The 14,954-nt window shown below is 40.1% G+C and overlaps 1 protein-coding gene across 1 annotated transcript; it reads left to right on the forward strand.

The window, feature by feature from the left end:
* The first annotated feature begins 6,497 nt into the window (after nt 1-6,497).
* LOC120047494 lies at nt 6,498-9,279 on the forward strand. Its single transcript, XM_038993028.1, has 4 exons — nt 6,498-6,629; nt 7,970-8,296; nt 8,458-8,568; nt 8,931-9,279. The coding sequence occupies exons 1-4, from the start codon at nt 6,581-6,583 to the stop codon at nt 9,122-9,124; spliced, it is 681 nt and encodes a 226-aa protein (XP_038848956.1). The 5' UTR covers nt 6,498-6,580; the 3' UTR covers nt 9,125-9,279.
* Nucleotides 9,280-14,954: the final 5,675 nt, after the last annotated feature.

The raw sequence follows: 14,954 nt of genomic DNA on the forward strand, positions 1-14,954 counted from the left end.
ACACCCGTTTGTTGGTACATGTGAAACGGTTAATAAGCCAATTAGGCACATTTGGGCAGTCTTGATACAACATTTTAAACAGATATGGAATGGTTCATTGGATCAGTCTACAGCTTTGCACATACACTGCTGCTAACTAGTGGCCAAAATCTAAATTGTGCCTGGGCTGAAATAATACATTAGGGCCTTTCTCTTGCATTTCAAAGATGATGGTACAAAAAAGAAAACATGTTTTTTTCTTTGTATTTTACCAGATCTAATGTGTTATATTCTCCTACATTCATTTCACATTTCCAAAAATGTCAAAGTGTTTCCTTTCAAATGGTATCAAGAATATGCATATCCTTGCTTCAGGTCCTGAGCTACAGGCAGTCAGATTTGGGTATATCATTTTCGGTGAAAATTGAAAAAAAGGGTTGGATCCTTAATTAAAGAAATGTGGTTTATACTGACTCCTTGTGGATTTGTGTAAGTCGATAAGAACCACATTCTCCTTCAATAATAACAAACGCCAAAATGAGATTTTACTTTTGAACCATACACAAACATTATTGCATTTATGTTCAGTAAATTCATTCATATGAGGAGGAAAGAGACCAAATTATTAAGGAGAGGCACATGGGCTACTAATAGCTTACTACACAACATACACTTAGTATTAGTTTCTTAGCTACAAAATACATGTCTCCCTGGCATATTACACAATTTATGCTGCAATATTCAATACATTTTTGTGCTCATTTGAACAGGAAGGTGGCGCAGCGGGCCTTCTTTTGGGCAAATTTTGTCATCAAAGTCTGGCATTCTCTGGATTTATGGTGATTGCAAGACAACTGGGAACTCAAAAAAAAAACATGTTGAATCATGACGTCAGTGATCTTCAGGTCAGAGCTCTAGAAAGAAGCCCAAGTTCCCAACTTGGAATTCCGAATTGAATGACCGCTCAAAACGTATTTTCCCAGTTGGAGTTCGTTTTTTTCCGAGATCCCATTTGTCCTGAACTCACTGAAATCTGAGATTTCCCAGTTCCGAGTTTCCAGTTGTTTTGAACGTGGCAGAGATCATACTGGATTGACTATATGGCCAATGTATTCAACCTTTTCTGGCCCATGGTGTTGGATGTGAATGTTTATCCTTTTAGCTTGGAAAAGAGACCCTTAAACCCAGACTTGGACCACACATCCTCACCACCAAATAGCCGGCAGGGGAAGAAAATAGTGAATGCTTTGTAACGTTTTCAGTTAGACACTGATTCCTTCCAAACCACTCATTGTTGAATTTGTGATTTCCAACTTGCTGTGTAATGTTTATGTCCAATGGCCGATGAGCACCAATACGTTTTATCTATAATTTCTCTTTGTATGACAAGGTTTGAAAAGGATTTGGCAGTAGATTGTCGATGTGATTCATGAAGATGATGGCTTGTCTAGCTTGCTAGCTAAGATTTTGAAAGTATGATGTTGACATGATCAGTCCAATCAAAGCTACGGTAGATATAAAGTGATTTGACGTAATTTTATCTGTGGCCAATGACCTTGAGCCTTTTTGGATGGGCACTTCTAGTGTAAATCTATGGCAGCACCCAAAGGGGCATGAACTGCCTAGCTCTCCCTGTAGAGTCTGCAGTGACCTAGTGTCCCCATGAGTGACAGAACACTGAGCCAATCACGGAGTAACTAGAGAACATTACCAACGCCTATGCTCTGTATTTTCCGCTGGCTGCCACTCCACCACAGAAAGCACTGAGCTAGGCTGAAACACATGCATTTTGGACCTTCCTTACTCAAGAAAGAAAAAAAAAGATCATGTTTGTATGCGGCTTTATTAATAAAAAACGTAACATTTTTACACGGTTTGCAAACTGATATGTGACACATATTATTGCCAAAATAACATGCAAAACAGCTAAACAGGCTCTGCCCCACCTGTCCTGCATGATGGGACACCACTATACCTGGAACCATAAGGGTTCTTCAAAGGGTTCTCATATGCGAACTGCTGAAGAAACCTTTTATGTTCTAAACTGAACCAAAATAAAAAAGCAACATGTAAGGTGTTGGTCCCATGTTTCATTAACTGAAATAAAAGACCCCAGAAATGTTCAATGTGCACAAAAAGCAAAAATGTTTTACATCCCTCTTAGTGAGCTTTAGTCCTTTGCCAAGATAATCCATCCACTTTACGGGTGTAGCATTTCAAGAAGATGGTTAAACAGCATGATCATTACACAGGTGCACCTTGTGCTGGGGACAATAAACGGCCACTCTAAAATGTACAGTTTTGTCACACAACACAATGCCACAGATGTCTCAAGTTTGAGGGAGCGTGCAATTGACATGCTGACTGCAGCAATGTCCACCAGAGCTTTATCCAGATAATTTAATGTTCATTTCTCTACCATAAGCCGCCTCAAATGTCGTTTTAGAGAATTTGGCAGTATTTCCAACCGCTTCACAACCACAGACCACGAGTAGCCACGCCAGCCCAGGACCTCCACATCCGGCTTCTTCACCTGCGGGATCGTCTGAGACCAGCCACCCGGACAGCTGATGAAGCTGAGGAGTATTTCTCTGTAATAAAGCCCCTTTTTGTGAAAAAAAATAATTCTGATATGCTAGGCCTGGCTCCCAAGTGGGTGGACCTATGCCCTTCCGGGCCCACCAATGGCTGCGCCCCTGCTCAGTCATGTGAAATCCATAGATTAGGGCCTAATTTATTTATTTCAATTGGCTGATTTCCTTTTATGAACTGTAACTCAGTAAAACCGTTGAAATTGTTGCATGTTGCATTTATATTTTTGTTCATCTATCCACACTCAGAGCCTTGTGGGGACAGTTACGAATGTTGATTACTCTGAGACGCAACAAGGCTGACACCAGGTGGTCTTTGAGACAAACTGCAACCTAATATATTTTTGTTCAGCATAGATTGCATCTTTTTTTCTAAATAATAATTATAATAACAGCTTTTTCACCTAAATAGATACATGTTCAGATTGCAAATGCACCTGAAAGTAGGCTACTATTGTTTTTATGGTGGTAAAAATTATATTTAGCTGATGCAGTACTTATGGTACTGATTATTGTATTTGTGGGTTCTATTCCCAAGGAGGACCAGATTGAAAATATATGCACTCACTACTGTAAGTAGAGTGTCTGCTAAATGACTCAAATTTGAATAACATATAGTATGAGACCACGGTAGCATGTATGATCGCTTTTTTAGCAATAGCATCCAGACTAAAATATCTGACTGGCCCCAACATTTTCTGTGGCCCCTATCGTTAATAGATAAAACATTTTCAAAACGCTGTATACACCAAGTTTTCACAGTTGTGTTTTTTCCTTCAAGAGTTTGTAAAATATGACTCTTCTCAGATTTTTTCCCATAGATTTCAGAAAATGTGACTCCTTTCAGGAAACTAGGCGTATGTCACACGTCACTACTTCACAGGACAGGGATTTGAACATACATTTTTTATAGACAATTCGTTTTTTGGCAGAAATGCCTTCTAAAACATGTGAACTTTCATGTGCCTTAATAACAAACTTGTATTCCATCCATAAATACGAATAAAATGTGAATTATGAGACTAGTTGGTTTAGCCATGGAAAAAGCCAGGAACCTTCCCACCAGCCATGATTGGCTGAGATAATAGTTGGGCTGGACATGCCGGGAGATGAGTTTGGATTGGTTTACCATGTAGCATGCTTTTGTCTGTAACATGAGCTATTCAGTACTATGCCATTTTTGAAAGATATAACGTTAGCCATCGAGAACTACAATAGTTTTGCTACTTTCTCAACAACATTGATGCCCTGAATTTAGCAGGCGCTATCGACAGATCAGTTGTAAAAAGTGATGGGCTACTTTCTGCACACGCCACGGTCAGTGTGAACCGGAGTGACTTGACACAACGCTGGCCAGACAAGATGTAGCTACAAACAAAACTAAGTTAAATATTTCCAGTCTGCCATGAAGCGTTCATCTATGTACAGTATATATGTAAGAGTCCAGCAAAATTTTCAGATATAAGTTTCTAATTTTGTCAGAGTTAAAGCGTACTGTCAGTTAACTAGCAAATGTTAGCTTGCTGGCTTGCTCGCGTTACGTGTAGTAATATTATTCTGATCAGAAATCCATTTGCATTGCTAGTTATAGCCTAATGTTAGCTAGCTAACATTGAACCTAGTTTTTTAGCTTCCTGTAGATTTACACTATGTTTGTATTGGTAGTAGTATGAGTTGGGATTATGCCGGTTCATTGTTTAGCTAGCGAGCTACAGGTCTAAACAAAAGAGTCCACTTCGGCCAGATTATTACAGGACCCATCAAATTAGCCAGGTGTGTCTGGGGGTGATTTAAGGCCATCTATTGTATTTCATGAACATGTGTAGACAATGGTGACCCATCCACTTAGCTAGGTTGTGGCTGGGGGGTAATTATAGCATTTCCTTCACATAACCCATCAATTTAGACAAGTGTGTTGGGTAAGCGTCATCTAATAATTATAAAATATTCATAAAATATTTTTATCTGGACACTTTCTGTTTTTGATATGATTACCATGCAAGTAACCATTTCAGTGTACCGTTTACACCTTCTGTATCCTGTGCATGTGACAAATAAACTTAGATTTGATTTGACATAGTGTTTGTTTACCACATGGCTTCACATGTGAATCCTTAAAGAGATGGGTGTGGCTAAGGCTGAAGAGGGTGTTAACGATGCTGAAAGAGTGTAGACAAAGAAGAGCTCTCTAGTAGGTGTTCCCAAACATTCGAGGGCCATTTTCTATCAAGTGGGGTTACAAGTTTATCAACTTTCGAAGCAGAATTACTTTTCCATTGTCCCTCAACCTCAGTTTATGATATACAATATTCTAGCTCTGAGTCTCTACTTTTATACAATGTAAAAAAAACAAAATTTTAAAATTTGCTACATAAGATCGAATCGAGGCGGTCGGTAACAAATGTGTTTTTTTGCAATACGCTATATATACCGTATCAATTGTTTAGCTGGAATGGAATCTGACTATCCTGTATAATGTATTTGACTGTGATATGTGGTTGTCTCACCTAGCTATCTTAAAATGAATGCACTCACTCTAAATTGCTCTGGATTACTGTATGTCGCTCTGGATAACAGCATCTGCTAAATGGGAAAAAACGTCAAATGTAAATGTTTTACATAAAAATCTCATATTACTGTATTGAATATCTTTTATACGTTTTATTTATTTATTGAAAATGTAGTTATTTGTTGCATTTGACTGTGTAAAACACAGCAGTACTACTTATTTCTCTGAGTGTGAGGTGGATATATAAGGCATTTTGCACAAAAACATGATTATTTGTCTTTCTGAAATAAAACCATCAAGTCAAAGATTTGAAACAAATACATTTCTACCATTGAAAAACCTCATGCTGCCATGATTAGATAGTGAAAAAACACACCAATCTCTTTCATAAGTTTAAATTTACCAACATTTCTGAAAATGGATATATAGCGTTTTGGAATGAAACTCTTCATAACATTTCACAAACAAAAGGTCTATTATAATACTGTAACGATTGTCGTCGGGAGAAGGAGAAGAGGACCAAGGTGCAGCGTGGTAAGTATTCATAATCATTTTAATAAATACGAATACGAATACTAATACAAAAACAACAAAACGACAAACGAACAGTTCTGCAAGGTGAAATACACTAAACAGAAAACAAAACATAGAATGCACTCAACTCACGCCCTGACCAAACCAAAATAGAGACATAAACAAGGAACTAAGGAACAAAATACACTCTCTCTTAGATTTTCTATGGAAAACCTTCACTCCCTACATGCGGGAACCATGAGAGGGCTCAAGGTGAACATATGACCTGTGTGGTGTAACAGTGTTTCTCAACCATTATTTCAACTTGCACTTGACAACTGACTTGAGTTTGTGTCAGAGAAACACCGTAACAGACACAGCTATTAAAAGGGCATAGTGTTTCTCTAAATAACCTACAGAATAAGACTGAAACAATGTTCTCACAGTGTAAATCTGGTGTGATAATTGATTTTGTATCACATTAAATCTTATAGCTCTAATATAAATCTAGTCTCAAGATCTCTTGTTCGCTTAAGTATATACGGGGTGGCTGGTAGCCGCGTTGGACTAGTAACTGAAAGGTTGCAACATCGAATCCCCGAAGCTGACAAGGTAAACATCTGTTGTTCTGCCACTGAACAAGGCAGTTAACCCACTGTTCCTAGCCCGTCATTGAAAATAAGAATTTGTTCTTAACAGACTTGCCTAGTTAAATAAAGGGAAAAAATAAATGTATCTTATGGAATGCCTTATCCTATATACTAAAATGTTTATGCATCAGTCTGTGAAAAGAAGAAGTGCGATCATGGTTGTGTTCAAACACTTCCCCATCCCTGAAATGACACAGTCATTTACATGTTTTACTCAAATAGCCTAGTGACATTCTGACTTAGAACGTGGCCGGTAGTTTGTTGTTTGTAATCCTAGTTTGGGACCTCAATAGTGAATCTATAGTTGCCACATCAGTAGATACCTATTATAAAGGAACATGTTTATGATGTTTGCACTTCTGATGATGTCAGCAGAACCCTCTTATGGTAAGATACATATTTTTTTTCTATCCTGAGATTCATATCTGTTTGTCTATGGAGGTCATGCATATTAAAACAACAACAACCCGGTGTTATAAATGGTGTTGTAACTGAATAATTACAGCAGCATGCAACACTCTATTATGAAGAGAAAAGCAACAGTCACAAATCAATGCCACTTATGTCGGATCATAGAGCATTGCAATGTATACTGAACAAAAATATAAACCTAACATGTAAAGTGTTGGTCCCATTTTTCATGAGCTGAAATAAAAGATCCCAAAAATGTTCCATATGCACAAAAAGCTTTTTTCTCAACATTTGTGCACAAATTTGTTTACATTGCTGTTAGTGAGCCTTTCTCATTTGCCAAGGTAATCCATCCACCTGACAGATGTGGCCTATCAAGAAACTGATTCAACAGCATGATCATTACACAGGTGCACCTTGTGCTGGGGACCATAAAAGGCCACTTTTGTCACACAACACAATGCCACAGATGTTTCAAGTTTTGAGGGAGCATGCAATTGGCATGCTGACTGAAAGAATGTCCACCCGAGCTTTTTAATTTCTCTACCAACGTCGTTTTAGAGAATTTAGCAGTACATCCAACCGGCCTCACAACCGCAGATCACTCGTAACCACGCCCGCCCAGGACATCCTCATCCGGCTTCTTTACCTGTGGGATTGTCTGAGGAGGGTGAGGGTGGAGCTCAGGAGTTTCTGTTTGTAATAAAATCCCTTTTGTGGGGATTTTATGCTGATTGGCTGGTTTCCTTCTATGAATTTTAACTCAGTAAAATCTTTGAAATGGTTGCATCGTGAGTTCATATTTTTGTTCAGTATAAATTGATGGTTAATTATTTTAAAAGACAAGCTCAAGAAAATGATTTACTTGTCAATAGATCAGTTCGGGCTATCATAATGTCACAAAGTGAATTAAGTGATAATTTCCGAGAAGAAGGTGTTTGGAGGATATATTGGCACGGGTGTTGTTAGTCCCGAGTCGAGGGCCGGCATACCGTGCCAATATATCCTCCAAACACCGGCTTCAAAGGAATTATCACATTTATACAATGGGTTGCCAACATATTCAAATATTGATGACATCTTTGAATTAAAAACATTGATGAGACAGTTGATTGCACAGTCAGATGGAACAGAGTAAGTAGGCATTTTAACGTCATGGGTAACTTGTGTAATAGGCACCGGCTGGGATGTGGTTTTAAACAATCAGTATTCAGGATTAGACCCACCAGTTGGATAAATGGTATTGATAAAGTTTTAGCAAAGGATTTACACTTATTATCACTATCAACAAAACAGCAATTTTTTTCTATCCTCAGGCATGGAGACATACTGTAATGCTACACAGAACGTGTCGTGTTACGGAGCTCTGGGAGGAACTGTCTATCTCCAGCTGATGAATGATGCCACAGGATTTGAACTTATATTTAAAAGAAACGCCACTGGTGGTAATACAGAGATATTCAAAATGAAACACAACAACATAACCTATAAATCAATTGAAGCCAGATCAGAGTTCTTTATCAATAATGGGACATTTAAAATAAATAACACAGAGTGGAGAGATTCTGCTGAATATTCTTTAGAAATCCACTATTCAAATGGAACTTACTTGGACACTAGAGGAGTACAACTGACCATTGGAGGTGAGGAGCTAAAAAAACTCACATCTATTTGTCAAATAAGAATATTCCATAGAAGCCGAATGCAATTTATCTTGAACGCTTGAACGTTGTCATGCATGATTTGTGAGGGACTGTGTCAAACCCCCCCCACCACCGCTATTTCTCCTCACCATATCATGCAGGAGGATCTTATGGCACTGTCATAGGGTCACTAGTAGCTGTGGTCCTGGTCCTTGCAGTGGTGGTGGGAGCTTACTGTATTCGCAAGAGGAGGAACCCTCCACAGGCACCAGGTCAGTAATGTGACAGCCTAACAATCTAACACATCGAACAAACGTCAAAGATAAACATCCACACCACTGATTACAACACTCAGTCAGCTCATGTGACTGTTGTTTCAGTGTTGTGGCTCAATTTAGATTTTTTTAGGATGTTGTTCCTACTTTGAATTAGTGTCAGCCTAGAAACATTTCGATAGGCTTGTTTCCAGATCTATAGATGTGAAGGAGGTGAATGGATGCTATTTCTAAATCTGCAAATCAACATTAGAGCGTATGTGGGTTGCTTCCATACCTCAAATGTTAAATGTCAACAAGTGATCTGTGCAATATCCTACCACCCCCTCAAAAAAACTAATGTCAACATCTCCACACAGATGCTGATGAGAGTCCAGAACTGGAATGTGATAACATCACTATTCTAAAGAAGACGGAGAAACAGAGAGATGTTCCAGAGGAGGTGTTGTATGGACAGATTGTAGTGCTGGAGGGTGCCAGACCTAACACTGAGAGAGACAGACCTGAGGGGCAGGAGGAGACTTTGTATGCTGGAATACAGCTTGGCCAATGAGAGCTGCATGTTCGAAGGGTTGGTCTTTAGAAGTGGTACTGAAGCCTTGTTTCTCCATTTGTTACTGTAACGAATTGGATTAACTTTCCCATATTACTGTTTATATTTCATGACATTCAATGCTGCGGGTTTTGTACATTCTTTACCTAAATAAATAACCCAACAAATGGACTGTCTACATTTGTCATAGTCTCTCTGTTACTGATTTCATGTTTTATTTATTGATGTATTATTTCTTTTTTACAAACTCTCAACAAGGTTATTGTGCTGTAGTAAAAGTTGTCATTCACTGAATAAGTTTGTGATTGAAAGGATGGCCCGCTAGTGTGTCCTCCATGGAAGAATGGTTCCTTTTTTTGGTTATTTTCTTAATTTGCTTCTAATAAACAAACCCAATTCATCACGGTTTGAGCTCCCAGGAATTACTATATAAATGCAGTCCATAATGATTTATTGTTATTCTGTCTAGCTGCAACCCAAAAGGAATCAGTTACAACCGGTCGATGTCATCGAGGAGTCAAATCAAATCAAATCAAATTTATTTATATAGCCCTTCTTACATCAGCTGATATCTCAAAGTGCTGTACAGAAACCCAGCCTAAAACCCCAAACAGCAAGCAATGCAGGTGTAGAAGCACAGTGGCTAGGAAAAACTCCCTAGAAAGGCCAAAACCTAGGAAGAAACCTAGAGAGGAACCAGGCTATGAGGGGTGGCCAGTCCTCTTCTGGCTGTGCCGGGTGGAGATTATAACAGAACATGGCCAAGATGTTCAAATGTTCATAAATGACCAGCATGGTCAAATAATAATAATCACAGTAGTTGTCGAGGGTGCAGCAAGTCAGCACCTCAGGAGTAAATGTCAGTTGGCTTTTCATAGCCGATCATTAAGAGTATCTCTACCGCTCCTGCTGTCTCTAGAGAGTTGAAAACAGCAGGTCTGGGACAGGTAGCACGTCTGGTGAACAGGTCAGGGTTCCATAGCCGCAGGCAGAACAGTTGAAACTGGAGCAGCAGCACGGCCAGGTGGACTGGGGACAGCAAGGAGTCATCATGCCAGGTAGTCCTGAGGCATGGTCCTAGGGCTCAGGTCCTCCGAGAGAGAGAAAGAAAGAGAGAAAGAGAGAATTAGAGAGAGCATACTTAAATTCACACAGGACACCGGATAAGACAGGAGAAGTACTCCAGATATAACAAACTGACCCTAGCCCCCCGACACAAACTACTACAACATAAATACTGGAGGCTGAGACAGGAGGGGTCAGGAGACACTGTGGCCCCATCCGATGATACCCCCCGGAAAGGGCCAAACAGGAAGGATATAACCCCACCCACCCAGTCACAAACAACCATTTGGGAAACATTATACATTTGGTCCTCTGTTTCACTTTTTATTTCTCTCACCTCTCCTCCTCTTAAATCCCCTTTCTTTCTTTCTCCTTCATTTATTTTTTTATAATGTCACAATTTTAAATGGACTGATAGAGCCGACTAATTGTGAAGAAGGTACAGTGTTAATGTCAGTGATGAACAGCTTGTTCAGTATGTTAGAGCTGACCAGTGCCCTGACAAAACAAACGAGGTGTCATTTTCTCAGGCCGAATATTTCTTTACACTCAAAAGTACACTCTTAGAGGTGAATTCCATGTAGAACCCTCCGTGGAAAGGGGACAGCCAAAGAACACTTTTAAGTTCTTGATATAAACTTTTGTATTCTCACATCACTTTTTTACAACTTATCTGATATTACACATCAAGAGACATGAATTTAAGTTCCTCTTTCCTCTGAGTTAGAACTTATGGAAATTCAGCACAGAATGAAATATTTAGGATTTTGGTACAGTACAGTATTGATTAATTTGCTAACTTGAGCCCTGTGTTGTGAAGAGGCTGTGTTTGGACTGTTTGTGATGTTAGCAGGAGTGTCTCATGATAAGATGTTTCTTTATGTGTCGATTTCCTTGTTTTACACATGATATAAAGTGCCTTGTTTGTATCATGCAGAAAGTGAACCACTTGATCAAAGCTCTTTGTGGTATACTATAGGCTACTCAGAATCACTTTTGTCAAATGAATCCCTCTCATAATGACTAATGATAGATACAGAGACAATGTTCAAAACACTGAAAAAGACAGATGTCTCGTTATTCATTGTCTTGTGATAATTATAACTGACTGAGGTACTGTTATGTTTCTTAATACCTTGATGTCGTTGGTTTGGTTATACCGTTGCTTGCTTGTATTCTCATCCATACAATTAACCCTTAAAACTAGGACAGTGATAGTCACTACAGTGTCTATTTTCTGTTGATTTTCAGGCATGGAGACCCCCTGTGATGCTACACTGGATGGAGCTCAGTGTTATGGAACTGACTCTCTCCAGCTGATTGTCACGATTGCCTTCTGGTGAATGAGTGGACCAAGGCGCAGCGTGATATAAATACATCCTCTTTTTATTTACGAAGAAGATGAACACGAAACGAAACACTTTACAAACTAACAAACGACCGTGAAGCTACAAAACGAAAGTGCGCACACACAAGCTACTAACGTTTAGACATAGACAATTACCCACAACAGCCTAATGCCTATGGCTGCCTTAAATATGGCTCCCAATCAGAGACAACAATAAACAGCTGTCTCTGATTGAGAACCAAACCAGGCAACCATAGACTTTCCTAAATACCTACACTGAACACAACCCCATACACTCTACAAAACCCCCTATACAATACAACCACCCAAGACGAGACAAATTACACACAAACATCCCCCATGTCACACCCTGACCTAACTAAAATAATACAGAAAACAAAGATAACTAAGGCCAGGGCGTGACACTGATGGCCATTGTCAGTGGAGTCCCTGACATTTATTAAAAACCGACTCCAATGATGCTGCTAAAAATATACTCCAAATTAGAAAAAAAATATGAAAAAAAATCCATTGAAACCAGAGCACACTTCTTTATCAACAACGGAACATTTAGGATAGATAACACAGAAAACAGTTATTCTGCTGAATATAGGCTAGACACATTTAATTTAGATGGGGAAACATTAGGGACCAGAATACTACAACTGTTTATTGAAGGTACAGTAATTAGCTAACCCTTTAAAAATCTCAGATGAACAGCAGAGGTGTTTATGACACAATCAATCTCAAAGGGGCCAATGAATCGGGGAGCTAGTTTTTTGGAAACCACTTTCAGGGGCAAGTCCTTAGATGAAAGCCATACCTTTTGGCCTGGAGTGTCGACGGGCTGAAGCACGGCGACGGTTAGCTTAGGATTGGGTCCTGGCGGAGGCACGAATAGCAGCCCGGGCCCTCCTCCAGGTGCGATGACAACGGCGCATGTGGTCCTGGACTGAGGGCACCGCTACTTCAACCTCTTGGGCAGGGAACTAGGGAGGTTGGTAACCCAGAGCACACTCAAAGGGAGACATACCTGATGAGGCGTTGATGAGGGTGTTGTGGGCATATTCCACCCAGGGTAGCTGGGCACTCCAGGAGGAAGGGTTAGCCGAAGTCACACAGCGTATTGCAGTTTCCAACCTGCTCGGTCTGGCCGTTGGTCTGGGGGTAATATCCAGACGAAAGGCTAACATTAATACCCAGAGCTGTGCAGAAGGCTCTCCATACCTGGGATGTAAACTGGGGGTCCTCTGTCAGAAACAATGTCACTAGGGATGCCATGCAGCCACAAAACATGGGATACCAGCAGGTCCAGAGTCTCCTGGGAGGAAGGAAGCTTGGAGAGGGGAATGAAGTGAGCCGCTTTGGAAAATCGGTCAATAATAGGGAGGATGACTGAGTTACCATTCGATGGGGGAAGGCCAGTGACGAAGTCCAAAGCTACTTGTGACCAGGGGCGACTGGGTATGGGAAGAGGATGAAGCAGACCAGTTGTAGGTTTAGTGGAGGTTTTGTTCCGTGCACAGACCGAGCAGGCTGAGATGAATTCCCGAGCATTATTTTTTTGACTTTGTAAACAATGTATTTAAATGCTCCCTGGCAAAGGACCCAAAGAGTGCCATACTTGGACTAATCCCTGAACGGTTTCCAAATGCCTATTTATTGAATATTCTCTTGTCTGTAGCAAATAAATGTATTACAGCACTAAGTCCACTAAGTTGACTTGTAGAGTGAAATAAATGTATTTCATGAAAAATATCACCATAAAATACAACTGCAAACAGATTGAAGGGTTTTTCTTTATTTTTACTATTTTCTACATTGTAGAATAATAGTGAAGACATCAAAACTATGAAATAACACATATGGAATAATGTAGTAACCAACAATATTTTAAACAAATGAAAATATATTTTATATTTTGATTCTTCAAAGTAGCCACCCTTTGCCTTGACAGCTTTGCACACTCTTGGCATGCTCTCAACCAGCTTCACCTTGAATGATTTTCCAACAGTCTTGAAGGAGTTCCCACATATGCTGAGCACTTGTTGGCTGCTTATCCTTCACTCTGTGGTCCAACTCATCCCAAACCATCACAATTGGGTTGAGGTCAGGTGACTGTGGAGGCCAGGTCATCTGATGCAGCACTCCATCACTCTCCCTCTTGGTCAATTAGCCGTTCACAGCCTGGAGGTCCTGTTGAAAAAGAAATGATAATCCCACCAAGCGCAAACCAGATGGGATGGTGTATTGCTGCAGAATGCTGTGGTAGCCATGATGGTTAAGTGTGCCTTGAATTCTTAATAAATCACTGACAGTGTCACCAGCAATGCAACCCCACACCATCACATCTCCTCCTCCATGCTTCACGGTGGGAACCACACATGCAGAGATCATCCATTCACCTACTCTGCGTCTCACAAACACATGGCGGTTGGAACCAAAAATCTCAGATTTGGACTCATCAGACGAAAGGACAAATTTCCACCTGTCTAATGTCCATTGCTCGTGTTTCTTGGCCCAAGAAAGTCTCTTCTTCTTATTGGTGTCCTTTAGTAGAGGTGTCTTTGCAGCAATTCGACCATGAAGGCCTGGTTCACACAGTCTCCTCTGAACAGTTGAGATGTGTCTGTTACTTAAACTCTGGGAAGCATTTATTTGGGCTGCAATTTCTGAGGCTGGTAACTCGAATGAACTTATCCTCTGCAGCAGAGGTAACTCTGGGTCTTCCTTTCCTCATGAGAGCCAGTTTGGTCATAGAGCTTGATGGTTTTTCAACTGCACTTGAAGACTCTTTCAAAGTTCTTGACATTTTCCTGATTGACTGACCTTCATGTCTTAAAGTAATGATCGACTGTCATTTCTGTTTGTTTATTTGAGCTGTTCTTGCCATAATATGGACTTGGTCTTTTACCAAATAGGACTATCTTCTGTATACCACCCCTACCTTGTCACAGCACAACAGATTGGCTCAAACGCATTAAGAAGGAAAGAAATTCCACAAATGAACTTTTAACAAGGCACACTTGTTAATTGAAATGCATTCCAGGTGACTACCTCATGAAGCTGGTTGAGAGAAGGCCAAGAGTGTGTAAAGCTGTCATCAAGGCAGAGGGTGGCTACTTTTAAGAATCTCAAATTGAAAACATATTTCGATTTTTTAACACTTTTTTGGTTACTACTACTGTTGACACAAAGTTGGAAGCACAGCATTTTCTAGAATGTCATTGTATGCTTTAGCACTAAGATTTCCCTTCACTGGAAGTAAGGGGCCTAGCTCAAACCATGAAAAATATCCCCAGATCATTATTCCTCCTCCCCCCAAACTTTACAGTTGCCACTATGCATTGGGGCAGGTAGTGTTCTCCTGGAATCCGCCAAACCCAGACTCGTCCATCGGACTGCCAGATGGTGACG

The sequence above is a fragment of the Salvelinus namaycush genome, chromosome 5, assembly GCF_016432855.1.
Source record: "Salvelinus namaycush isolate Seneca chromosome 5, SaNama_1.0, whole genome shotgun sequence".
In the NCBI taxonomy this organism is placed as follows: Eukaryota; Metazoa; Chordata; class Actinopteri; order Salmoniformes; family Salmonidae; genus Salvelinus; species Salvelinus namaycush.

Coding starts and splice junctions, on each gene's coding strand:
- LOC120047494 (XM_038993028.1), top strand. CDS start 6,581: ATGTTTATGATGTTTGCACTTCTGATGATGTCAGCAGAACCCTCTTAT. Junction 8,297..8,457: donor AGTACAACTGACCATTGGAG/GTGAGGAGCTAA, acceptor CATATCATGCAG/GAGGATCTTATGGCACTGTC. Junction 8,569..8,930: donor GAACCCTCCACAGGCACCAG/GTCAGTAATGTG, acceptor ATCTCCACACAG/ATGCTGATGAGAGTCCAGAA.